At 58.8% G+C, this 25,197-nt stretch overlaps 4 protein-coding genes across 4 annotated transcripts; 2 read left to right on the top strand and 2 right to left on the bottom strand.

Moving 5' to 3' along the window:
- Positions 1-1,958: 1,958 nt before the first annotated feature.
- Positions 1,959-8,697, top strand: BESB_009030 (uncharacterized protein; the record flags this gene model as incomplete). The annotated part of the gene is made up of 9 exons (XM_029359657.1): positions 1,959-2,661; positions 3,342-3,488; positions 3,932-4,318; positions 4,783-5,747; positions 6,057-6,347; positions 6,726-6,926; positions 7,214-7,346; positions 7,736-8,209; positions 8,429-8,697. The coding sequence occupies 9 exons, from the start codon at positions 1,959-1,961 to the stop codon at positions 8,695-8,697; spliced, it is 3,570 nt and encodes a 1,189-aa protein (XP_029222570.1).
- Positions 8,698-10,379: 1,682 nt separating this feature from the next.
- Positions 10,380-17,396, bottom strand: BESB_009040 (uncharacterized protein; the record flags this gene model as incomplete). Its single annotated transcript, XM_029359658.1, has 7 exons — positions 10,380-12,267; positions 12,798-12,987; positions 13,611-14,376; positions 14,959-15,075; positions 15,939-16,076; positions 16,625-16,864; positions 17,154-17,396. The coding sequence occupies 7 exons, from the start codon at positions 17,394-17,396 to the stop codon at positions 10,380-10,382; spliced, it is 3,582 nt and encodes a 1,193-aa protein (XP_029222571.1).
- Positions 17,397-17,689: 293 nt separating this feature from the next.
- Positions 17,690-19,306, bottom strand: BESB_009050 (uncharacterized protein; the record flags this gene model as incomplete). The annotated part of the gene is made up of 1 exon (XM_029359659.1): positions 17,690-19,306. One exon carries the CDS (start codon positions 19,304-19,306, stop codon positions 17,690-17,692), a length of 1,617 nt encoding a protein of 538 aa, XP_029222572.1.
- Positions 19,307-22,614: 3,308 nt separating this feature from the next.
- On the top strand, positions 22,615-24,253 carry BESB_009060 (brix domain-containing protein; the record flags this gene model as incomplete). Its single annotated transcript, XM_029359660.1, has 2 exons — positions 22,615-23,504; positions 23,965-24,253. The coding sequence occupies 2 exons, from the start codon at positions 22,615-22,617 to the stop codon at positions 24,251-24,253; spliced, it is 1,179 nt and encodes a 392-aa protein (XP_029222573.1).
- Between the last annotated feature and the right edge of the window lie 944 nt (positions 24,254-25,197).

Here is a 25,197-nt window from a genome sequence, read left to right on the forward strand (position 1 = left end):
TTCTTTGGAATAAACTAGAAGTAACTGCAAGAGCGGCAAACCACATCCGTGGAATTTGGAGAAACACGCAGCTGGCTGAATAAGGAAATCTACGACGCGGAAATGTAGTGCCTTTTCGTGCGCAGTCAAGGAATGCGCGAGTAAGACACCGTGTGCTCCACTGTGAACAGGATCAGAATGACCTCCCACTACCGGTAAGGAGAGACCTAACAAGAAAGACGTCGCCGGTTGTGTTGCTCAGCCGTCTGTGCAAGGAAAGTCTCCAAACAAATTCTGTTGGAACAATTTTGTCGTGTGTGTCGCGCTGTATTCTTCCGCCCACCACGTTTGCGTACAAGACGCCAGCTGAGTTCACGCCCGTGTGGAGAAGAAAAGCAAGCCTCGTCGACCAATCACGCAAATCATAAACATTACGGCAGTTGAGAAGTCTCAAGGGGTCTTCTCAATGCTTTTTGTGCTGGTTACGGGGAAGAATCTGGGATTCGCGCGCAGGGGGGGTTCTACGCTTGTCTTTGAGGAGTGTAAACTACTAGGGATATCTTTGCTGCGTCAACACTACACGAAGACGCGGTGCGCAGCTCGCCCTCGCGGCATGCTGTGTGCGGAATCGCGCTGCCTAAGAATAAGGCAGCGGCTGAGCGACGACAAGACAACCCGCGCAGGCGTATGTCTGCCTGTAAAGATGCACATGCTTGTGATTAGCGGATATACTTGCACCTCTGCAGCTTTGCAGGGGGTGGCGATGCTGCCTGAATGCCCGGAAAGGGAGAAATCGCGGCACAGGTGGCGGAAACCCTGCTATTGCCCATGAACGGCTACTACGAGCCAGCCTCAAGCCTCACCCGACTCTCTTTGATTCCCGTATCTGCCGCCTTACAAAGACAAAGAGTCAGAACACATAGTAGAGAGGGAAACCGAATAAATACCCTCCGTCAAATAAAAAGGCGATGCGGGGTGCGTTCCAGGCGCTTCCGACGCTGGCTCAAGGCACCAGTCGACAGCGCCACCTGCTCAAGTTGGAGGCGCGCCCGTCTCCTGTAGGAGGCGTGAACCGGCGATTGCGCTGAGCTACGGAGGCGATGTGTGAGCGGATACATATATCTTGCTTTTTCCTGGATCTCTGTTCATGTGTTTTGTGAATGGAAGTTTCGTCATCCGCCAGGAATTCTGTTGCTGGCATCGAACCGCTGAAGTTGCAAGGAGCATGCATTCCGTTTGAGTAGTCGCTTTGCCCGGTGCAACGGGATATTCCGAGGCGCGTCTTCTGTTTTTATCTTATGACGCTCTGTCAGCGATCTGCCCAGCACATCTTCTCAAACATTTCCAGCGTGTCTAGGTAAAAGACTGAATCACTCTTGCAAAAACCTACCGAGTGTCCAGGACGTGTGCAGCGCCCCCGTGGCGGGCTCCACCCTAGTTCATGGCACAGCTAGAACCAGACCTCAAAGCCGAACCTCAATGACCACCTTGTTCGCACCCAACCGACGGAGGTTTCCTGCTGCTCGCATGTTCGCCTGTGAACCACGTTGGACCTGGACACTGCTCAAATCCTTGGCACCCATACCCTTCATCGTGTACAGGAGATCCGGAATATCATGAACCAGAGTAGATCTGATGGTGGTAGTGTCTCGGACGAGAGTCTGCCGCCAGTTTCGCGTGTCCTAAACCACATCAGCCGGCCGTAGGGGAGACTATACTGCGGGGTAGGACGCGGCTAGACAAAAATTGGGGGGTAGGACGCGGTTCCCTGCTGTGCCTCTGCCTTCGTAAAGTTCTGCCAGTCCTCCGGCAGTCTTTTTCTAGCCTGACGACCTGACGACTCTGCTCGAGCAAAACAGCAACGGCGGACTTGGCCAGACGCCGCTGTCAACCTTCCCGACATCTCGTGTATCAACTCCCGGCGCCGTGCGGAGGCCCCAGAGTTTGTTTATTCATGCGAGTCACCTCCTGCTCTAGTGATGGCTAAATTTCTAGCAGGGCAGCGCGGCGGCGCTGCCATAATTCGCCCGGGGCTGTTTCCTGCAAAGTCAGGAGAGGGTAACGCGTGTATGCTGCAGCCCGGTGGGAGGGACCAGTTTCTACGGGGTTCTTCACAAGCAGATACTTCGCTCCCTCTACGTAATGTACAGTGGTTGTGCAGCCTCGAGAATAGAACGGGATCTGTCGTCCAGTCCCGTCGCCGGCTCGCAAGTCTCGCGTCTCCCTCCGCAGCCCCTTCCAGCGGGCACAAGGCAGAGGCCGTTGGAACTCTACTTCGACGCTCCTGCGCACCTTCCAACGTGCGCAGAGCGCGGACTCTTTCCGGCGCGCCTTTTGTGTCCGCGGGGCTAGACGCGCAGGCGGAGATTTCGCTGTGTTCGCGGCTTGTGACTCAACCCGGACAGAGGCAGCATCTCAGCACTGTGCCTCTGCAGCACGGAGCGGCGGCAGCGGCAGGCGGCCTGCGCACAGGAGGGTCTCAACCTCCCGAGGAGACGTGCAAGGCGCTGTCCTCCGAAGGGAACGCGTACACACCAGTTTTGATTGTAGGCGCGGGGCCGATTGGGCTCTCTTTGGCGCTGCTTCTTCGCCGCATGCGCGTCCCGTTCCTCGTTGTGGAGCGCGACGAGGAGGCCCGCTGCCAGCCCAGAGCTCACTACTGCAGCAGCAGATCCATGGAAGGTACGCTACTCAGCAACACAGCAGCAGCGAGATCCCCGCAGGTGACTCGCTAAGCGCGGCGTGACCACTAAAGGCTCTGTGTGGATGGAGGTGCCATTCGGCGTGAGTGTTAAGGGAACTTCGGAGTTCGCATCCGCATTTGTTTGGAACCTGACGGTGGTAGGAAGCTCAACTGCTGGCTCAACGGGCGAACGAGCTGGTCGGCCTGGAGAGCCGTTGATAAGCAAGAGATATTGCTTTGCATGCTGCAAGTTAGCCACAACTGCGAAGGAATGTGGGAGTTCTCAGGGCACGCGGAGCGGGTGTTTCTCCCACGCCGCAGCCCTCCACTCGTTTGCTTCGTTCTCACACAGACCCGGACGGTTCAGTAGATCTTCTACATACGTACCGTGACGACACTCTTGGTGACAACCAATACTCGCGCTCCTGGACTCAGTGTCGAGGACCGCCTCTCGCTCGATACCGATTCCGGGTTCGCCGTTGTGAGTCCGCTTTGAATATATCGGGACCACACTGTCTCGAGGCGAGATTAACTCAGCTCACGTGTTGTCTGACGGTGAACTAGCTGTCGTACTCTCGTTGGCGAGACTCACCGGCAGTATGGTGCAGTGTGAGAGGGCAGCGTGCCAGGTAGCTTGCCGGCTTAACTTGCGAATGCAATGTGGCGCGCTTCCACACAGTGTGGAGAATGTTCGGACATCTGGACGAGGTGCTGGAGAACGAAGTTCCTTCGCTCAATGACTGGAGGCACTTCTCGTACTGCACGCATCTCGTGGCCTCCAAGGACCACCCGCAGCCCAACATCGCCGCACGCGATCACTTCAGCGGTGAGCTCCAGGCTGCCATCCAGTCGCTTCATCAGGAAGCTCTCCCTGCTCGTGGACTGCCGAATCGGCCGTCAAGTCATGTACGTCCTCCCCCTTCTCAGGGCGTTCGATGCTACTCAGCGGCTCCAAGCCTGGAACGCCCCCGACGGGGTGCGGCATCTAAGGCCGGAAGCAGTGCTCTTTTCTGGAATGCCCTCACGTCCGCAAGAGAAGTCACTGCGCGTGGTTCGCTGAAATGGGCGTAAACCTGGTGTGTTCATCCAGTGCACGGGTCGGTGGAGAAAGAGATGTCTGCCTCCATTATGCGGAAGCCGTGACGCAGACATGCATGTTTTTCTCTTCGTGGACCGCACTGTGTATGACGGGGGGGATTTCTCAGCGCGGCGTTTCAAGTCTGCCTTCTTGCGTGTATCCTGCAACTGGTCTGTTTTGTTCCTGTTCAGACGCCTACACGTTCAGCTTGCCCGACGGGAGAACGAGGTACTTTGAAAGTCAGAGCCCGTGCCGCGTCATTCACCTCCCACAGCATATTCTGTTGCCGCTGCTTTACGCTCGTCTCGTCACCTGGAGTGCAGAAAAACCGATGTCGGACCTCGGGGCGCGTTGGTCGCCTTTGCCCGCCCCTTCTCTCGCGCGGATGTCTTCATCGACTCAAACGTTGCTGGCAGCGACTGCGCCTCCGGTCGCTTCCGAACATCCGAATTCGCTCCCCGATTCCCCCTTTCCCGCTGCCTCCTCTGCCCTGCCGGAGGTTCTCTTTCGAACGAAATGGCTCGGTTCCGCTACGGTTGAGCGCGATTTTTCGGCGGAGCGTGGAGAGTTCGCCTCAGGTGAGCGAATTCGAGAGAAATGTGTCTGGTCAGCTCTGGTCTGCGTGCCGTCTGAAGCGGCAGGCGGAGAGCCTGTCCGTCGAGGCAGCAGCGATGAGTCCTGTTTCCCAGATCTCGTTAAAAAAGTGACGGTTTTTTTTCTCTGCCTTAGTCCGCGCCAGCAGAGGTGCGGCATATGGCCATTCTAGTTTCCACACAAGAGGAGGGTGGCATCCACCTATGCGGGACAGCTGTGCGCCGCGAGGAAATCCGACATTTGTGTCTCCACGTATCGGCGTGCCCATCTTTGCCGCCAAACAGGGGGCGAGCTCCACAGCTCGGATACGCGGGAGTGACGCTGGGAAGCCACGCGTTTGCTCCCTAAGCCTCAAAACCGCAGCGACGCAAATCGCCCCATTTTGTCTGTGTGTGTGGCAAGCGCTCGCCTTGCAGCTGTGTTGTGTGAGCGTGGCGTGTGGCCTCAGATCCTCGCCCGCAGCGCTTCATGAGGTCCGCTCTCCTGACTTGGGCCATGGAGAACAAAGCCGAACCCCAAGTGATTCATATCGACAGCGCGTTCGTCGTCGCGTGCGACGGAGCGAGCTCGGCCGTCGCGACGCAGCTTCCAGGCTACCACCGAGAGGGCGCGGATTGCCTGCAGCGTCTGGTGAACATCACGTTCGTCTCTCGCCACCTCGCGACCCTCATTCGCAGCAACGAGGTCCTGCGGGATCAAGACGCCGCACGCTACGCGTCGACCTCCGAGTCCTCGTCAGACTGCGTGTGCTCGGATCCTTCGCCGCCGCCGTCGATGCTGTACTACGTCATGAATGCGGATGTGATTGGCGTCGTGGTTCTCCACAGTCTAGAGCGCGGGGAGTTCGTGGCGCACATTCCCTTCTTCGCGCCTCACGAGGCTGCGCGGGACGACTTCCCTGTTCACGTGTGCGAGGAGATCGTGCACCAGCTCGCTGGGGTCCGCCTCCGCGACGTGCGGATTGTGGAGGCTCGCGGCTGGGCGATGGCCGCCAAGGTGTCAAACGCCTTCACTGGGCGCCTGCCGCCTGCCGCTGGCGACGGTGCGCGCGAGGACTCCGCGCGCAGCGCTGCTGCGGCGCAGGGAGGCGAGAGCCACGAGGCGTGCCAAACAGACCTGCCGCGCGTGCTCTTGGTAGGAGACGCAGCCCATCAACTGCCTCCGGCCGGCGGACTCGGCATGAACCTCGGCATGGGGGATGTCCTGGGCCTCGGCTGGCGCATCGGGCAGCTCTACCATCGAAAGACTGCGGCCTTTTTCCCTCGCGAGGGCGCCCTGGCAGGCACACAGGGGGCTGGCGCGAAGAACCCGTGCGGAGACGGCGCGGGCCGCGCAGGCAGAGCGGACGCGAGCGAGGAGACCGCCCGGCGGCTGCTGCAGAGCTACGACGAAGAGAGAAGGCTAGTTGCAAAAGTGAGCAGACGAAAGCTGGTGAAAGAGCGGTAAGGCAGTCGGTGACCCTAGCACGCAGTTCGGGGAAAAGGAGGCTTGCTTGTTCCTCGCGTGGTCATCGACATAAACTGCCCACGTGTGCCCTCCCCGCGCTCGCCGTGGCTGAGCCCCACAGACGCAGCTGCGGCGACGGGTATCAGCCATGGCGGCAGCTTGCGAGGCGCCTTGAGAAACCGCTTTCCTCGGCTTTGCTGTTGTGGTGGCAGCGTCACCTGCTCTCCTGCGAGGGCGTTCACTGCCCGTCTCTGCGGGTGTGTCTGTGCGTTTCAGTACACCTGCGGCGTGGCTATTGACAACTTCCGGCGAGGTTTGAACGCGCCGTCGGAGTTCGGGCTGGACTGGGCCACAGGCCAAGCCCTCTCCTCCATCCTGGAGAAGGCGGCTCAGATGGTGTCGCGGCTCCTGTCCGGCGCCTCGCGTCCGAGCTCGGCGTTGCCGTTGCATGTCGAAGCACCGCAAGCTGCTTCGCGTCCGCCGGCTGGTCCGCCGTCCCTGGCGCAGGCGCCGGTCCTCGCTGCCAAGCGGATCCTCCAGCTCGCCCTGAGGGCCGGCCGAAAGCAGGTAAAGATCGATGGCGACTTGTTGTTGCCTGTCGTGCCCTGTAGGTCTCTACGTATGTCTCTACTCATGTGCAAGATGCATATCGATTTCCACACGTCTAGACCGAGACCCAGACGTGTGCGTGTCGGGATGCAGAGAGCTGGATGCGTCGCTCTGGGTGCGGCCCTACAGACACCGAGGACCTGTGGCGGCGTTTTCGTGGCTGACCGGCGGAGGTCGCTACGCGTGCCTCTCCAGCACGGGTTGCGAGAAGCGGACTGTGCTTCCCGCGTTTGGCTTCGTTGGCCTCTCGAAAGGCCGCGGCGCTCGTGCCGCTCTATCTTGTCACGTGAGAGGTGCACACAGACCACTATTCCCCCAGTTTGGTTCTGTTTGCAGATGCTGCTCAGCCGCCAGTGGCTGCCTCAGCTATGGGAGGAGCGCGTCGAGGCAGTCAAGGCGATTCTTCGAGATGAGAATCGAAACTTGAGTCTGCGCTACCCTGGTGCCGATCTCGCGTACGCGTACACGTCTTCCCAGGTTTATCGGCGCCCGACAAGCGAAGGCCAAGAAGCAGAGGCTTCTCGCCCCTACGTCATGGTCAGTCAGGAGGCAGCCACGCGCCCCGGCCGCGATAAGCTGAGTCGCGAACGCCTCTCGCTGCTTCCTCGCCTTTCACCTCTGGTTCGCCCGCGTTTTCGTCTTCCCGCTTGCATACGTACGCGTGCGCGTGTTTGACATGTATGTAGCAGCGAGGGTTTAGGGTTTAGTGTACTTCTTCGTGTCGGTGAGACAGCGTGGGTTCGATCATTCTGTTTACATAGTGGGCTTATCCCCAATTGCGCCGTTCCCACTGCTCTGTCATGCCCTCGCTGTATGCTCTTCAGGTCTCTCAGTCGCCCCTGCGATACCTTCCGTCCAGCTGGCGGGGCTGCCGCATGCCCCATGTGTGGGTTTACGCCTCCTCGCCTGCGTCGCCTCGGACGCCGGTCAATGAAGCGCCGGTGCCGCAAGAGTCGGGTGAGGCTTCTCTCTTTGGCTGATGCTTCAGATAGGTTCTCATGCCCTTCGCAGCCCACGTAGTGGGGTGTGTGTGCGCGCTTTGTTTTCTGCCCAGTGATTTACCAGAGTGTTATAAGCCATCTTCGAGTATCACGAAACGAACGGGATTTTGAAGCAAAGGCGACAGAGCTTCCGCCTAAGGTGGCTCTGCGAATGAGACGGGGGGCCACACAGGCGCTCCCATCGAGATATGCGACAAAAAGGAAATCGCCGCCCACTACCAGATCCCCACTGGCGTGAGCGGAAACTAAGGAACACTGGGAAGAGTCCCTCTGTTTTTCCCCTTCCTCAGTGAGCTGGTGTGATCCCATACATTTTTTTACTGGCAACTGATTTGTACTCTGCAGTCTTCCGCTTGTCTACGGTCGAGATCCCGCTTCTCCACGACCCGCCCTGCGCGTACTGTTTCCTTGTGTTCTCTTCGCGGCACCTCGATGTGCTCGCGGACGCTCTCCGAGCACGCAGCCTTGTCGCGCTGCAACCCGCAGTCCCTTCGTCGGCCTCACCGTCTTCTGCTGGCCGCGGTGACCCGCTTCCGGCTGAGGAACGAGACTTCCGTGCGGCGTTCTGTGCATGCTGGGAGAGCTCCAGTGACAGTGCCGCGCTCTGCCCAGGCGCAGAGGCGATCGCGGTTGACCGGCGGCCTTTCGTGCTCGACGGTGCCGATCTCGCGCGCCTCGGCCGCAGTCCGCTGGCTGCCTCAGGGGCCGACGGCAAGCAGAAGCGGCCTCACAAAACACGGAAGGCTGACGCCTCAGTGCAACGCAATGCCGAGCAGGTGAAGGGCGTGAGGTGGCTGTGGAGCCCGCAGGCCACGCGAGGTAAGAGACGAAGGAAATGGCAACCCGGAAGCGATCATTTGTGTAGTCATGCTTGTCGAAGGCTGACATAGTGTTGTGTATGTACACCGAAGGCTGGCTTGTGCAAAGTTGGTGAACGAAGACTGGTTAGCTTGTCCTGAGCAGCAGTGGCTTGTAAATGGACTACACTAGGGCTCTGCGCTGTGGTTGTACTTGTGCTTTGTTTCTCCTTTGCTTCAGAGAACTTCCTTCAGAAACTGCGAGACGCGAACGTCCAGGGGAACGCCGCCGGGATCCCACTGGACGACCTGCTTGTCGTTCTTCGCCCCGATGGCCACATCGTCGAGATTCGGAGCCTCGCAGCAGGTTGCTCAAGCGCCTCACGAGAAAATCCGAAGGGCATGCCTAGAATCCCAGAAGGCCCTTGTCCGGCGCAGGCGTCAGGAAGCAGCCTTCCCTCGGAGACTGTCGCGGCTGTTGTCGCGGATGTCCTCGGGAGGCTTGCGTAGGCGGTGCGACAGCGCACCTCAGTTGCTCGAATCAGGTCCAACACAAATTGTTTTCCCAGCTCGATCAGGGAACGCTCTCCACACAGCGCCGGGCCTCGAGCCTTTCAGAGCCTCACAGGCTATGCACTGCCCATGTATTCTGATGTACCGTCTTCAAGGTACCTGTCTTTTTTGCCAGCATAATTTATCTAGGGCAAGCGCGTAGCCGTATTCCCGGCGGACGGCTGTCCGAGACGGCGTTATCTTAACATGTACAGAACTCTAGAAACGCGCTCTTTTTTCCCGCAGGCTGCTGTGACTCTCGCGGCCTCGAGTCTGTAGTCCCCTTTCGTCGCCCCTTTGTGTTGTCTCCTTGTCCCGTTTTTGTGAGTCGCTGTCCTGACCGGGAGTTCGTTTTTGACTAATTCGGTTATTGTCGTTGAAGGATATGGATCTGTCGCAACTTGACAACTTCTCGCAAACTTTACGGTTTGTCCCAAACCTCTAACGTCGCCACGATTGCCGTGAAGCGTGCGAGAACGACCAGAGACTCGCACGTGGAAGCTACGGAGGCAAGCGTAACGGCCCGCCAACACATGGTTCCCATTTGGCAGGATGTGTAGCGGGATACCCACGCGAATAGACGTTCTTAGCCTCCTCATACTCATTTATACATGCAGAAGATGCACGTACACAAGCATTCACACGTCCACGCTCACTGTGGGCGCGCGTCTACTACGCCTCGCCGCCAGCGTCGCTGGTGGTTGCGTACAAAGACGCTTTTGCCTGCAGCCGGACGTGCGTAAAAGGGGCCAGCCAACCGGGTCGTTTGTCTGTGGCGTTGCTCCGCAGAGCGATGCAGAGTCTCTTGATCGCATGTGGCTATGCTGTCGAGCGTTAAGGAAACGGCCTGGTGAAGCTCTGTGTTGATGAGCGGCTTCCGCTTCTTCACCGGAGAGAGTATGTCGTCTGTGGCGAGTGCTTGTTGCGGCCTTTCCTCCAAAATCACACGAGTTCAAGGTTGAGCGTTTCTTCGCAAGACAAAAGACCGAAAGAAAGGCACGTAGCAACGAGCATTCACGCGTCCAGCGGAGAATGCCGTGCCGAGGACGTCAAAGAACGCAAGCTTCCTGGCTGGCTCGATCGTCAAAGGTAAACTTGACGGTGGTTTTCAAAATATACCTGAGTGGCGGTTCTTCGCATACGCTGGGCTAATTATAAAAAGTCCCTTGAGCTTGGTAAGTATCCGACTAAACGCGGATGCATCCAGCGCGCCTGAGCATCCCAAATATATACCTATATATATATATATATATATATATAATTGAGTACACAAACGCTGGATGCCTACTGGACGCACCGGCCACGAAATTCCGGTGAACGTACACCGAGACGCTTCTAAAGTTCAGGATGCGGGGGGTGCTTGCGTTCAGCCGCGCAGCATCGGCGTTCAATTCCCCCGTCGGCTATTGTAACGCGACGCGTGCCGCGCTGCGTCTTTTTCGAGCTCCTCTTTGGTGAGGCTGAGAACGTGCGCGAGAGGGTACGCGAAGTGAAAGAGCCTCAGGCAACTCAAGACTTTGCCCTTCCTGCATCTCCTCCCCGACACCAGCCAGCATCTTGAGAAAGGTGACTACTCGCCGCTTCGGCCGTCTGGTGGGCCGAAGGTCGCGCCTATCCCCGCCTGTTTCCCGGTCGGTCCTCTAATCGATTCTCTTGCTTTCGGTGGGGGCGTCTACGTGGCTACGTGATCTTAAGCGCAGCACGACCTCCTCCAACGTTTTTTCGGCCTCGGACTCGTTCACACAGGTCAGCGCAGAAATCTCCCGCAGGAGGCGACTCAATTTCGACGCATTTTCCCTACTATTTCCCAGCGGGCGGGTCTCAACCCACACGTCCTCCAGGGTGCCCTTTTCCTTCGCGGCAACTTGGCCTCCGCCGCTGGCATCGACTCGCCCTTCTTTGCGGCTTTCGTCGAGCCTGTCTAGCTCCAACTCGACTCTCCCCACTCGCTTTCGGCCTCTTTCTGTCTCAGTTTCTGCGTCGGCTTTGCCGCACGCGTCGCCTCTCTCCTGCGGCTGCGGCATTCGGGCTGTGGCATGTGGGGTCGCCACTGTGGCTCGCACGTCGACGCAGAAGGGTAGCCCCTCCGTTCGCCTCGCGTCGTTTTCTCGCTCTGGTGGGCACGCAGCATCTGCAGGGGGCATGCAGCACATCGCGGTCGGCATGCAGCCATTCGCGGGCGGCATGCCGCGGCTCCGCCCCTCTTCTAGGAGACCCTGAACTGCCTCGGAGAACGCGCGACCTGGGTTGCTCGCCCCGTCAAAAAGCTGCCTTCCAACGGCCGAGGCCGCAAGCAGAGCGAGGAGGGGATCGTGCTTGCCAGGCAGCGACCCGCCACCCCCGCCGTCTGCTTCCACGTGGCGTAAGTGAAGGAAGGCGTCATGCGCGAGGCCGGTCTTGTCTCGAGTCAGCGCTGCAAAGAAGTCGCTGTCCCTCCCGGCTGCGCTGACGCGCAGTGCAGACGAAGCAGACAGCGCACGCAGAGCCTGTCGCTGATCCAGGCCAAGTTCACCGGCCTCGCGTGAGTGACACCCGCTCTCAGGGTGAAGCTGCTGCATACCTGCGAGGGCGGGACTGGGATCTGAAACTCTCGTGAGATGCGACTCTATCGCCGCCGTCAGATGCCGCTGAGACTCCGTGGCCAGGGACGCATCAAGAAACGCGTGCGGGTACTTGAACGAGAGCCAACGATACAGGTCCAAAATCTGGTAAAGCTGCTCCAGTTGGCTCAGCCGCTCCTCCAGGTCTCGGAGGTCTGCGTCCCCGACTTCCTCGCCGCTGGCGGAGCCGAGGGACGCCATCAACGACGCCTGAAAAGACGGCGACTCGCCACAGGCGCGCAGCAGCGTCGAAGCCTCCAAGGTCTCTCGCACCTCTGTCTGCCCCGGATTCAGCAGCGACGCGCCGCCAGTCTCCACCGCCTCCCCAGACCCGCGCGCACTCCTCGGGTCAGATGCAGCGTCTCCTACCCCGCCTCCTGTTTCGCGGTTCCCTTCTGCGTGCGCAGCGCCGCAGGCCGCGTAGCCGCAGAAGCGGAGATCCTGCGGAAGGGGCGCCACGCCGCACGAGCTGAGCAGCACGGCGAAGGTTCTCACTGCCCCGAGGACGAGTGGCGACAGCCCGGCGCCAAGGCCGGCGGCCAGTGCGAGTCCCTCGTCATCTACTCGTTTAAAAAAAATGCCTTGCTCAGCCTCCGCTATGAGCCACGCGTCCTCCTCCTCGTCGGGCTCCGCCTGCTCGCCCGCCTCCGCCGCTGCCGCCGCAGGATCCTCCTGATCCCCCTCGAGCTCTGAGCACCCAGTGGCGCCGGCTGCGGCGGGCTCGCCCGCGGGCTGCGGCCGTCGCTTTCGCGAGCTGTCCTTCAGAAAGGCAGCCGGCGCCGCCACAGGAAGGGGGGCGAGCGCGAACGTGAACCGCTGCTGACGCGAGAGCGGAATGTCTGACAGGGCATGCAGCACCGTAAGCATGCGGTTCAGTTTGTGCAGGGGAACGAAGAAATCGGCGTCGACCCTGACCAGGTCGCAGAACCTTGGAAAAACAAGAAAAAACACCAGAGAAGGAGAACGGAGATAGCAGACACATAGACACCGGCAGCGGGTGCAGAAGGCGCCAGCGAACAGGCCCGGCCTGCAGAGACTGGCGGCCGCGCGACCAGAACTCCGCGAGAGCCAAGGCGCGTACGCGCGCCAATACAAGACGCACAGAGGACGGCGGGTTTGTGTTGCCAACGAGCTGTGCCTAAGTCGACGTTCCATAGACCGCGCGGGCATGTGGGCGTCTAGGCACGCTTGGTAAGCCCCAGCAACCTGCCTCGTTTCAAGTTCCCTCTCCTCCTATCGTTTCGAGGCGCAACAACCCTCCGCGACGCCAGCCAAAAACGCGGGCAAGTGGCGAGGCGCGTGGGGGCAGCGTGATGCTCTAGCCACGACACGGACTGGAGCAGACAGATTATTTTTCGTCTTCGCTCGCGGGGCTGCGAGGTCTCTCCTGCTGCTTGACTTCCTCTCGCCGCGAGCTGTGCCGTCAACCCCAAGTGTCTCTCCTCCCCTGGAGCTTACAGTTGCAACGCTTCCTCGTAGAACTTGCCGAGGTGCGCAGACGCGAAGCCGCTGGGCGAGCTGGGAGACGCGCCGACGATCCCTCGCGGACCGGCGAGGCCCGAGCGCTTCAGCTCGTCACAGAACAGCAGCAGCTGTCGCACTGAGGGCAGCAGCGCGGCCTGCTTCAGAGGCGGGATAGGCGACGAGTCTGTAAGAAACAAGGCGCAGAAGACCGACGCAAACCGTCAGTTAGGGAGCCTGGCTATGTATTCGGCTTCTCGTCGATGCCTCGCTCATCCGAACAAAAAGCCAGACGTGGAGCATATGGAGGGTGTAGGGCTTAGAACGTGCAAACGGTCATGCACGGTTCGTGGCGGACGCGACGCGCTCAGCTGAGGCACACGAAGGAGGGACCCATCCGCGCAAAGGACGAAAACGAATGCGAGCAAGGCACAGAGAAGAGAAGCTAAGCGTTCGCGGCAGTAAGCGAGAAGAAGTCCGCCGACTCCCCCTCGAGTGCAGCAGCGTCTCAGCCGGCTGTGGAAATCAGGGCGATAACGGTAGGAACCAGAGAGCTCCTGAAAGCGACCGACCGGGCGAGTGTAAGCTTCTCCCCCCGTCCCCCCCCATTCCTCCTCCCGCGTCCAACAGCAGCTCATGCCGCGCTTTTGAGCCGATACAACGCATAAGCAAGCGCCAGGGCCGACAGGCAGAGAGAACCGAGGACGGAAGTAAATCACCCTCAAACTCAGATCAAAGGCCTATTCCTCAGGCCAGTGCGAGTGTATATACGTGCGTAGCCGTTGGGGCTGGGCACGCGCGTCGCCTTACCATCGAAAGCCTGTGTGAGTCGATGGAAGTCCTCTCCCTCCATGCAACTGACTCGTCCGCCTTCCTCGCCGAAGAGTCTTCCCCGTCTGCCAGCGCGGCCGCCCAGCTGTCGAAGCTCCGCGACGGTGAGCGGCCTCTTGGCGCTTCCAGAGAACTTGCTCATCTTCCAGAAAACCACTCGGCGAATCTCTAGGTTCAGACCCATGCCAACCGCGTCGGTTGAAATCAAAACAGTCCGGCGGCGCGCACGGTCGCCGGGGGACAGGAGACGAGAACCAGTCGAGGGCGGCGGAGGTGTCGCTGTGGGGGTGGACTCCAGAAACGAAGGCGACGTGCTCCCCGGGCGGAGATCGCGGAGGACACGGAGGAGAGAATGCGACTCACGCGAAGCGTCTGCTGCTGCGGAGTGGGCCTCCAGCGCCCTTGCGTCAGCTGGCCGCTCGTCACCGAGCGGCCACAGGCCAGCGGGCGCCTCGCCTTCTCCCTGCGGATTCTTGAGTGCGCCCTGAGACACCTGAGACATCCACGCCTCTCCCGTCGCCTCAGCAGCAGCCGCCTCTGCGGCAACCGCCTCCGCAACGGCTGCATTAAACTTGCGCGCCTGGCGCTGTTTGACAGACGGCGGCAGGTGTCCGTACACCGCGCAAACGTCAAAGCCGAGGCCCTCTAGCTTCCGCTTGAGTCGCAGGACGTCGACTCGCGTGAAGCACAGCAAACAGTCTCCTGTACGGAGATCTTCCAGTCGCGCAAGAGGCCGGTCGTCTACCTGTGCAGACGCGCAGAAAGAAAGCGGGTTAGCAGTGGGCGACTCTACACCCACACGAAGAACTCAAACGCAGGAAAAGTTGCTCATGCAAATCAGCGAGCAAGAGACAGAAAGGGTGCGAAAAGAAAGGTGCCGAGGACCTGGGGGAAGACAGAAGCAGGCGTGAAAACGGCAGTGCTGAAAGGCGGGATTCTCTGGTTGCGCGATTAGAGCCGCCGCCCGTCTGGCTAGGCAATGAGCGAGCGACCGCCGGAGAAAAAAAAGGAAAAGAGATGAGTGTGGGGTCTTCAATTGAGTGAGACCTGCAGGCAACCGGCGTCTTTGTGGGGTGGAGAGCCTGGATGGCTCCTGGCACTATGGCCTGCATCCACTTAACTAAGTACATGCGTACACCGATATACCTGTATGTGTATCTGTGTATTTATTGTATTTATGTATGTATTTCTTGATACGCTTAACTTTGCTTTTGGGTCACGGCATACCCAGGTGGTGTCGCGTGGCCTATGAAGACGATGCACGTGCAAGTTACGTGATTCGTGCCGCAGCACGTTCTCGCAGAAAAGAGTTTTTGTCTGAGCTTACGCGAAGGGGAGAGAGCCGCTCGTACCGCCGAATGGTGAACCTGTCCGCACACGCCGTGGCAAGTTTTTCTACCAGAGGCGCTGCGCGCGCTTCGCTGCAAACGTGGAGTTCGTCTGCCTGGAAAGAAGAGAAATAACACAGTGCAACGAAACAAAGAAAGATACACGTGAGCGAGCACTGAGGGAACGACGGCGATACGAAGCCAGAAGAGGCCTGCTGCATCCACACGCGACAGCGCAGCTGGGCGACATAGGTGTCCTGCTAGCCTAACGCAAAGTTTGCGACACAGATGCTTTCTTCGTTTTGATTCTCGCCGGACTTTCACCAAATTAAGGGGATTGGGCATTCTGGGCGTTTGGACGCGAAGACAAGGCAGAGTAGACACGCGACCGAGCGCCACGGCAATCGAAGCATATATATATATATATATATATAAACCCTAAACCCTATATATATATATATATATATATATATATATATATATATATATATATATATAAGTAAATATATATGGCGTGCAAACATACGTGGTGGAGTTTCGGAAGTACATGCCAGGACTCCAGCTTTCCTTCCCCCATTCTCCCCTCCTCCCCCCTCCCCCCCCGGCCCCCCGTCCCTCCCCCCTCGTGCGACCCGCTGATTATCTCTCTGAGTTTCCACTAAAAATCTCGTCGTGTCTCTACTTCCATTCAGCTGCCCCTTTGCGACGCTCCTCGTGCAGAGCGCTGCGCGCCTCTCGCTTTGACGACGCGCCGGACCCCGGAAGGAAACGACGATAGACTTGCGAACGTGGGTACCCAGCAAGCGACGGAAACAAACACCGAAAGCGAGTCCGCCGGAGCGCAGAGGGGCCGAAGAACCGGGATAGACGTTGATGAAGCGCACTATCACCAGAGCACATAGAAGCCCAGAACTCAGCGTTTAAACGGGTAGATCGAGAAGGATCCTAACGCCCAGACGAAGAGGACCCGGTCTCCCACCTGCATGCCGAGAAGCGCGTTCGTCCAGGCATCTCCGCGTTGAGAGTTGGCGAGGAGCTGCGCCTCATCCAGGACGGCGCAGGTGAAGCGTCGATCGAGAGGGGCGATTTCAACAGTGCAGCACAGGTGCGTCCAGTCCTGCGAATTCAAAGCGCAGCAGCGGATGTGGGGCGGGCGTGCAGGGCCTCAGGGCGTCCTCGTAGCCTCAGGACCCGCCTCGAGAGTCGCGGGAGCACTGCAGCCTGGGAAAAGCGGAAGCCGTCTGCCTTTATCTCTCTTTCAAACAGTCCGCTGTGGGAAGGCGCCCGCGCCGCGGAGGGCCGCGAGAAGGTCCTCTCGCTTCGCAGCGGACCTTCTCGTCACTCGCAGGCGCTGTCTCACAAAAGCCGCGCACTCCACAGGAAGCTGCAAGTCTGTCTGCCACGAAGCGACTGAATGCAAGCAGTGCGCGCAGATCAGCGCCCGGGGGAGGGGAACGAAAAACAGCCGATTTGTGGGCGCGCTGGCAGAGCGGATCGTAAGGCGTGCAGGAGCCGAATCAGAGCGGATCTCACAGGTCTGCTTCACTCCTCGCGCAAGCCCGCTGTCTGTCTGAACGTGGCGAGTGTTTTTGCTTCGCAGCTGCAAGCTGAGAGAGGCAGGCAGGCGCATGTGTGGAGACAGCGCGCCGCCGCCAGGAGACGAACCGGGCACACGTGGCGTTCCTGTCCCGTGACGAGCGCCACACGCTTCCCCGCCTTCTTTAGCTTCACGTAGACCTCCCAGGCGAGGAGGCGGAGGGGTGCGAGGTAGCAGCCTGTCGAGGCGTTCACCAGGGCCTCCACGGCGCCCGCGGTTTTCCCGCTGTTTGGAGGCCCGACGTGTGCGCAGATGTGACGCGGGACTTGGCGAGCCGAGGGGAACAGTCTGGACGGACCTCGCAGATCCTGCAGCCGGAAGACAAAGAGGCGCAAAAACCGCGCAGCAGATTGCGAAGATGATTCAAGTTCACCCTCGGGGTCCCGCCCTCCGTCAGAGGCGAGAAAAAGAAGACTCCTTGATGGCCTCTCGTCCTGCTTCCATGTGGCTCTCTCCGTCGCGATGCGGCGCTGTATTGAAACGCATGTCCTCCTGTGTAAGCCCGACGGCAGAACGTTACTCGGCAGCGAGAAGCAGGGAAAGGCCGTGCAGACCTAAGAGCGACGAGACGCAGCGATAAGAGAAAAGCCAACTCACCGCAAGCCGCCGGAGGTTCTGGAACAGAAGCAACAGGTCAGCGTGTTTGTCCGCCAGAAAAAGACGCGCGAGAGCCAACACGGGTGCGTATCTGCCGGCCTCAGCGGGCTTGAGCTGGGGCAGGCCGTCTGTCCCTCGGATGCCCATCGAGTTGGATTCTGCTCCCCCTCCGGTCGTTCGTTCAGCTCGGCTTAGTGCGCGCAGCTGCAGGCGCGCCAGCCACAAAGAAGAGGCTGTCGGCATCGCGATTGGAATTGAGAGAAGCGGAGTCGGAGAAGCGCGGCCAGAGCGCACCTCGTGGGCACACACGCCTTGAGAAGAGTAGACAATACACGGCAAAAACAGCAACGAGCGAGGCGCGCAGAGACTGCGACGCAGCGAGGGTGTGGGGTGATGAAGCATCCTTCTAGCTTGCGCACACGTTTGTTCCAGTCTCAACTGAAAATCCTCTCGACAGCAGGAAACCTGGCGTCCTCTCAGGGCCCTCCTCTACGTGCACCTGTCACACGCAGCGGCGACGCATGTCTCCACCATCACTAAAAGAATCGGGTTCGCTTTTTCCTTCCCTTCGCACGCACCAGTTTGTACGTTTCTCCGCACACCCCCGGCCGGTCCGAGAGCGTGTGACCGTCGGAAGGCCGCTGAGTGTTGGGGGTGCCACACCGCTCGGCCACTGTGGTCCTGGGAGTTGTTTCGAGCGCAGGCACTCCGCCGGACGCTACGAGACGGAGTTGCTGAAGAAGAAAGCGGAGCTGGCGATCACGAAGGCTGTGTGGCTCATCTTCGCCGCTGCAAGAATCCGTCAGACAGTCTTCCGCAGCGATCATCATCGGCGGGCGCCCGCCCCTCCGAGCGTTGGCCGCGTGTAAACCAGGGATTGCATCCTCATGTTCAAAGTAGAACGACTGCTGCCTGCGAAGGGGAGGGCGGGCTGTCTCCGGCTCGCGCGCGGCTGTCTCTGCAGCTCCTGTGTCCAGCGTGAACTCGTTGTCGTTCCTCCGGTCTCCAGCAGACGGCTCCGAATTGGGGTCTCGTGAAGCGAGGCTCTCGAGCTCTGTCTTGAGGTACGAAAGCGCTTCGCGCTGAAGCGCCGGATGCCGGAGGAAGAACAGGGGAATTCCCCAAACCTTCTGAAGATGCGCGCAAAGAGCTTTCTCTTCGAATAGCTCTGTCCACGCTTTAAGAACAGCGTTTTCTTCAGAGCTCGTCAGCGGCGTCACAGCCAGCCGCTGTGCGTACAGCTCCGCATACAGAGGTGCGCCGTCCCGCCGCACCTGCAAACTCTCAGTCTGACTGACGGCTGTGACAGGAAAGTGTTCCTCTTCCCTGTATTCGTCAGAGAGTTCCTCTGCCGCCAAAGACGCGAAGCGTCCTTCCGGCTGCTTCCCTGCAGCGCACGTCCTGTCCTCAGACGCAGAATATACCCCTCGTCCTTTCAACGCATTCGCGGAAGCTGCGGCAAGTCCCTGTCCAGCGGTGTCCGCGGAAGGCGGCCTCCCGCTGGGTCCATCGGAAGCAGCCGTCGGAAACGTGGACATTGCCTGTGAAGAGACACCCGAGTCTGTTGTGGGGATTTCTTCGTAGGCGTCTACTCTCGAGGTAGCGTCGTTCGGCGAAGGCTGTTCCCCTGCAGAAGTACCATGCTGCGCGGCATGAGGAGGCTGGTGAGTGCGCCATGGAGTCGGGTATCTCAACGGAAGGGCAGTGTGGGAAAGGTCCGGCGCCTCGGTCAGTGATGGGTTATCTACAAGACTCAAGATTGAAGCAGAGACAGAAGAATGGACAGACGCAGAGGGAGCACGAGGAGCAGCAGCCGTGGGAATCACTCGGACGGGCTCCGTTTGAGGCCCTCCCAGCCAAGCTCGTGGATAAAAGGACCGCGAATCCAAACTGGAGGAGAAGTCAGATTCGTCTTCCGCTGCTGCGCAGGAGAAGGTGTTCGTGACGTATCGCGTTTTGTTCTCCAGAGGCTCAGAAGGGCGCAACGGCTGCGCCGTCCGCGCATCCTTCGGTTGACTCGCGCCTGTTTTACAGCTGCGTCCTCCTCCTCGTCGGTGAGATACCGCAGCGCAAAGCCCGCGAGTGGCGCACAGCCGCGACGACACCGGATAGCCACCGGCGGGCGACGCGCGTACGAAGGTCCGCAGCGCCATCTCGGGGAGGCTGAATACTTGCGCCACGAAGCACGTTGGTTTCCTCAGCGTGCATGCAAGAAACAGAGTGCAGCATAATCATCAAGCGACGCACTTCACGCGAGAGATGCCCTGACAGAGCTCCGCGGTGCCTGCTGCTGGCTGGTGGATCTCGCCTGCTTCAAATCTCCTCGGCGATTGCCACGGTGGCAATCGGCCAGTGTCCTCGAGGCAGAGAAAAAGTGGGCGATGCCGTCAGACACAGGTTCCATCGTGCTGGGCTAAGTGGCGAGCAGTCCCCTGTGAACGCGGCAACGGAAACGCCAAATGTGGGCGTGGCGCGCAAAATATGAGAGGAGGCGGCGGCCCGTCGCGCTGCTGCTTAAAGTTTGGGAGAAAACTGCGGAGTGCCCACAGAAAGCAACACAACGGTCACTCTGTAGAAAGGAGGGATGCGGAGCGGCGTGCTGGCGACTGGACACCCAGCGAGCCAAAGAGACATGAAACTCAAAGTGTGGCATGAACCGCGGCGGAGACAGCCGGTCAAATGGGATAAGAAAGGCGGCAGTAGTCGAACTCGAGTGGACGGGGAAATCAGCTTGACACACACACACGACAGCTGATGACTCATGCGCGCAGGCAGGGTTTTGGAACGGATCTCTTTAGAAGAGATTTTGGACAAGAAAAAGTAGTCCTTGCGCGATCACGCCGTACCGCGGACGAGCTCCTGAGTGCATCTGAGTCGCGGCATCTGAGCGCAGAGGGGGGACATGCAGCACGCGCGCAGCGCTTTTCACGCAGGCGAGGTCATCTAGGCGCCCGTTAACAAATGGAAGAAGTGACTGCGTTTCCATCTGCGTTCAAAGTAGCGTTTCAGACCCATGTTTATATTACTGTAGCGCAGGCTGTGCCCTGGTGAAGGTCTGCAGCAACAAAGTGCGCGGACTACTGGAGATGGCGGTAAGGCGTGACAGCGTAGATCGTGAAAAGTTTACAGGCGACCACGTGACTTCGAGGGACTGACTCCTGCGGGGGGTTGCAGTAACTCTGCAACCAGGCGGGGCAGAGAGAAGTCTGGAGCCTATCTGATGAAGCCTGCCGTTGGATTTTGACTTGCGGGAAACGCACGGCTGTTCCCCTATCCTGGGGTGCCTCCGACTGGACGGAATGAGTCAGGTCCGTTGGCAGCGGATCACCCGAGGGAAGCTCTGCATTTTTCGCCGCGAGAGAACAACAGAAACCAGCATGACCGAGTGCTGGCGAGCAGGCAGTCGCGAGAAATGCGCGGAAGGAAGACTGCCGTCTGCAAAAGATATCGCAGTCCGAGCGAACCGGCGAAAGACACCCTGTCTCTGTGGCTTCCCCGTGGCCCCCGGTCACCCTAGTCCGCGCAGCAACGGGCATCCACCCACGAACAACACTCCAGATGCTAGAGATCCCAGTACACATTTTTGGCTGTTTTACCTTCCTCACATCGAGCGACACACGAAGCAGAAGATGGAAAATATCGTCCACATTTGGCAGAAATGCAGACAGAGTAGATGAAATGTAAGACACACCGCGAAAGGACCAAAACAGGAAGGGGTCACAGGGTGGAGGACGGATTGTCCAGCATCCCAACAGTTCATGATGGTCCTACGGTTCTGAACGAACGCTCAACTCGAGTACCCTCGTGCGTTCTAAAAACGGCGGTTAGCACAACGGAGCGTGCTGCCCTCGACGCCAAACGTAGACGTGTTGGTCCGCTTGAAAGGAATGCTCAACGGTTCTAGCCACTAAGAAATCGTTATCTTGTTCCGATGAGAATGCCAGACTGCGGTCGGAGAAACAGCCAAAATACTGTTAATCGGCACGCTCAGCTGTTGCGATGCTGCCCGGACGACGCACCTCTGGTACGGATTCCCCAGTGATGAGACTGCCCTTGCACGGCGCGGAAATTCTGGAACGGCACTCGACCTAATAATGTATCAGACGAGACACCTGGTGCCTGGTGTGATACTAGAAGCGCCGGGCTTTCAGTGCAGCCTGCGCAAAGCTAGCGCATCTCCAGCAAGTCTTGAGAAAATGTGGCGCTGAAAGAGTAAGTGAATGAGCAAATGAAGCCGTGAACATGGGGCGGTTCAACTACAGACAAATGAAGTTGGTTTAGGGCAAATGCCCCTCCACCACTCTGAAGCTGTCTCGATTGGCATTCGTCGTGCAGGGTTTGACACGCCTGCCACCACGATGTACGGAACGAGTATGGGAAGCGTCCGCGCTTTACATGGGCAACTTAGTATCCCTAGAACGGCAGCAGATTCCAGGTGCCACAACGTTAAAGCAGCGTTCTGGAAGATTCAGGGCCAGCACAGGAGCGGCTGCGTAAGTCTCATGGAATGTTTCAAGTCGCCATGGCTGGAAAATGGGCACCTCAATAGAGTTACTTCGCGTTCCAAAGCGGCGGACAGAGCGTTCCCGCGTGTTTCGGTGGACAGAATCGTACGAGGCCGGAAAGAATGCCTCACGCCAGCCGGTCGATTGCTAAATTATCTGAGTGTGCCTGTCGAAGCCGCGTCGCCTGAGACGCGGCTTCCACGGGCTCCGACCTGCGTTGGGCTATATTCCAACCAGCCACATTCCGAGCCCATGCAGGGTGCAGCGCGTGTCTGCCACCGCGGTACTGCGATCGCGGGGACTCAAAGCGGCGCGTTGGAGCGCATTCCCGAAAGCGGCGTAGCCAATCACAAATTCGCTATTCCGTTATGCCTCCCCTATTTCTTCGTCGCCAGCCACTCAGAAATGGCCTTGGAAAAGGTTCAGCCAGTGTGCGCTTCCGGTCAAAGGGAACAGTTTTGCAGGACACACTGTCGCCGGCGGGGCCGCGCATGCACAAGCCTGCTTGCATGGCATACGAACCCTACTAAATCGCCAAGTCGCGACTAAGTCCCGCCAGTTCGTCGTTGCACAAGTAGCCTCGCAGCGCAGCATGCACAAAACCGTCGTAATGGATCGTCGCTTAGGTTTGGTGGCGTTCTTTAGAACAACGGTTCGTCGCAGTTTTGGGGAACTTGTTTCCTCTGGTGTAGAGAGACGGGTCGTTTTCGTTTACGGGTTTACCGCCGCCCCACAGAAGAGGCTGTAACGTCGACACTTTTTTTTCTCGCTATTGGTTCCTAAGGTCTTCGGTCTTTTTCTTCCTCTTGTTAAGGAGTTTTTCTATCCGTGCAGTTATTTCGGGCGGGTCGAGGCTGGTCGTATGTGTCTGTTTTGATCTCTGGACGCAACAGCCGAGTCTGCAGGCGTATCCGCCTCGGCCGGCGCCTTGGCCACGGTACCTCATTTTGGCAAGAATGGCGGGCAAGAAGGGCGCGAATTTGGCGTTGGGTCGCGTGGCCAAAACGCGCAAGGGGAGGCGAATTTTGAAGGCTCGGGGTCCTCAGCTGCACGAGCCCACGAAGCGTCTTCTGCTGATGAAAGGCAACAAGGCGAGCATGAGCATTCAGAACATTCTGTCGGATCTGCGGGATCTGAAAAAGCCTGACGCGGTGTACCTCCACTCCCGCAACCAGAAGGACTTCCATCCGTTCGAAGACATCTCCTCTGGGCAATACTTGTGCGAGAAGAACGAGTGCGGGACGTTTTGTCTGGGTTCTAGCTCGAAGAAGCGCCCGAATCGCCTCGTCTTTGGCCGCATGTTCGCCAACGAACTGCTGGACATGTACGAATTCCAAGTCGTGCACTATATGAGCGCCTCCTCGTTTGCCGGCGTAGAGAAGCCGCGGCTCGGCAGCAGACCGCTAGTCCTTGTGCAGGGTGCAGCGTTCGAGTCCACCGAAGTTCTCAAAGGCCTCCGCAACCTCATGGCGGACATCTTTCGCGGGACAGCGAGCCACAGCGGAGGCGGCCCGACGAGCGCGTCAGCCAAGCTTTTTCTCAAGGGCGTCGACCGCGTGGTCGCCATCACGGCGTTGGAAACCGACGGCGCAGAGTCCCGCCTGAGTCAGAAACGCCACCTGGAGGCTGGCGGCTCCACGCAGACGATTGAAGGCGCCGCGAACGCCGCGGTCGCCGCCACGCTCCTCTCTGCAGAGGGCGCCGCGCAGGCAGGAAGCGACTCGCCTGCCGCCGGAAAACCTCTCATCTGCCTTCGTCAGTACCGCGTCGTCATGCACCGCGGCGACGTCGGCAGCAAAACTCCGCGAATCGAGCTCGTTGAAGTCGGTCCGCAAATCGACATGATGTAAGTCCCGCGCGCGTCCCGGCCGGCGCGTGCTTCGGCAATAGCGGCAAACGCGCCGCTAAGCTCTAATTTTCAACGTTGCCTCTCAACCCTCAGCCCTCGACCTGTCTGCTCATGGTATGCGATGGCCTAGGCGTGAGTTGGCAAGGAAGCGCGTATCCCAAGAAAGTCAGGGAGACGGAGAGTGCGAGGACGCTTTCAACGCAGTTAGGCGCATCTTCATCGTCGGTCTTCTCGGTCTTCTAGAGCTCGTTGTATACTTTTCTATATGTATATATATATATATATATGTACAATATATGTATGTATACATACACATATACAGGTCAATGGTCGTACGGGTATGTGCAGGTGTATGATAGATCTGTGTTTTGGAAATATGGGGTTTTTTAGAACAGGGAGACCCCAGAGTTCGGGTGGCGGTGAAAGGGTGTACTGGCATCCGGAAGTTTCTTTTCAGGTTGGATCGCCACCGCACTGCGGACCCGAGCCGGTGGAAGCGCGCAATCCGGACGCGCGAGCCTAAGAAGCAGGAGGAAGATGCTGCAACCGCGCCGAAAGCTGAGAAGAGCAAGAAGCGGAAGAACGTCAGGACGACAGCCACTGGAGACGTTGTCGGCCGCGTGTTCGTTGAGAAACCTGACTGGAAAGCGATTGACGCACAGAAGAATGTGCTGCTCATCAAACACAACAGAAAGCGACAAAAGCTCGCCGCGGCGGAAGCGAAGAACACAGCCGAAGACGCGTGAGCCGGTGTCGTATCGTTCGAGCCAAACGCCGCGTGCTGCAACCGCCAGTCAAGTTTCAACTGTCTCTTCCTTTTTCTCTCCGCTTGCTTCTCTATTCTCCTCGCTTCCTGCTCCCATTCCTTGGATTCTTAGGGCCACCCTCCTCTGCCAGTCTCCAACGCTCAAACTGGAGGTACTAATCCTCTTCTGCGACGTCGAATTAAAAGAAATTTGCACCCTCGAGTTTTTTTCGCTTGTGCTACGAGTCAGATTTCCTTGGTGCGCGCTCGGCCGGCGGCGAGCGTCGGGTCTCTGGCTTCGATTCCGGTTTCATTCCAATTTCTGCCTTTCCTGCCGACTCGAGTCGAGTGGAAGCAGTGCCCTAATGCCGGGTTAGGTTCTTAAGGGCGACCCCATCAAAGCAGATGCTGCGCAGGGCGTCGCCACCGGAGAGCCCGACAGCATTTGTGGTGCGCGCGCAGGCAAGCAGAAGGCAGCAAACAACAAGCTAGGCACCAGCAGCTGCTGTCTGAGTGGCATTTGCGATATGACCTATCCCATGTAGGGCGTGTGCTTATAGCCCGCAGAGGACGCCCCCTTAGACGCAGACGTCTGGAAAGCTGCCGTGTGTTGAACCCTCGCAAATAAGTACCTTTGCGCGGTCTTGCGTTAAACTCGTCCACAGCGATACACGGCCTAGCTATGGCGATTATGTCCTCAATACCTGCTTTGTTACGAAGGATATGTTGACTGTTTTGCAATATAGATGAGAAGCTCGGTAGTCACAGAAGTCTCGCACGTCCAGAGGCAAGCATGCGCAACTCTTCGTAGGCCCTCTTGGCAGGTGTGGAGGACAAGAAGCTCTTTAAAATGACTCGTAGGCAATACGTTTCTGTACTAAACGTCCGGTGACGTGTTCGACTCACCTACAGGACTGCCCCGCTGAGAATTGCGCTCTCGCCAGT

The sequence above is a fragment of the Besnoitia besnoiti genome, chromosome I (assembly GCF_002563875.1).
Source record: "Besnoitia besnoiti strain Bb-Ger1 chromosome I, whole genome shotgun sequence".
Taxonomy (NCBI): domain Eukaryota; phylum Apicomplexa; class Conoidasida; order Eucoccidiorida; family Sarcocystidae; genus Besnoitia; species Besnoitia besnoiti.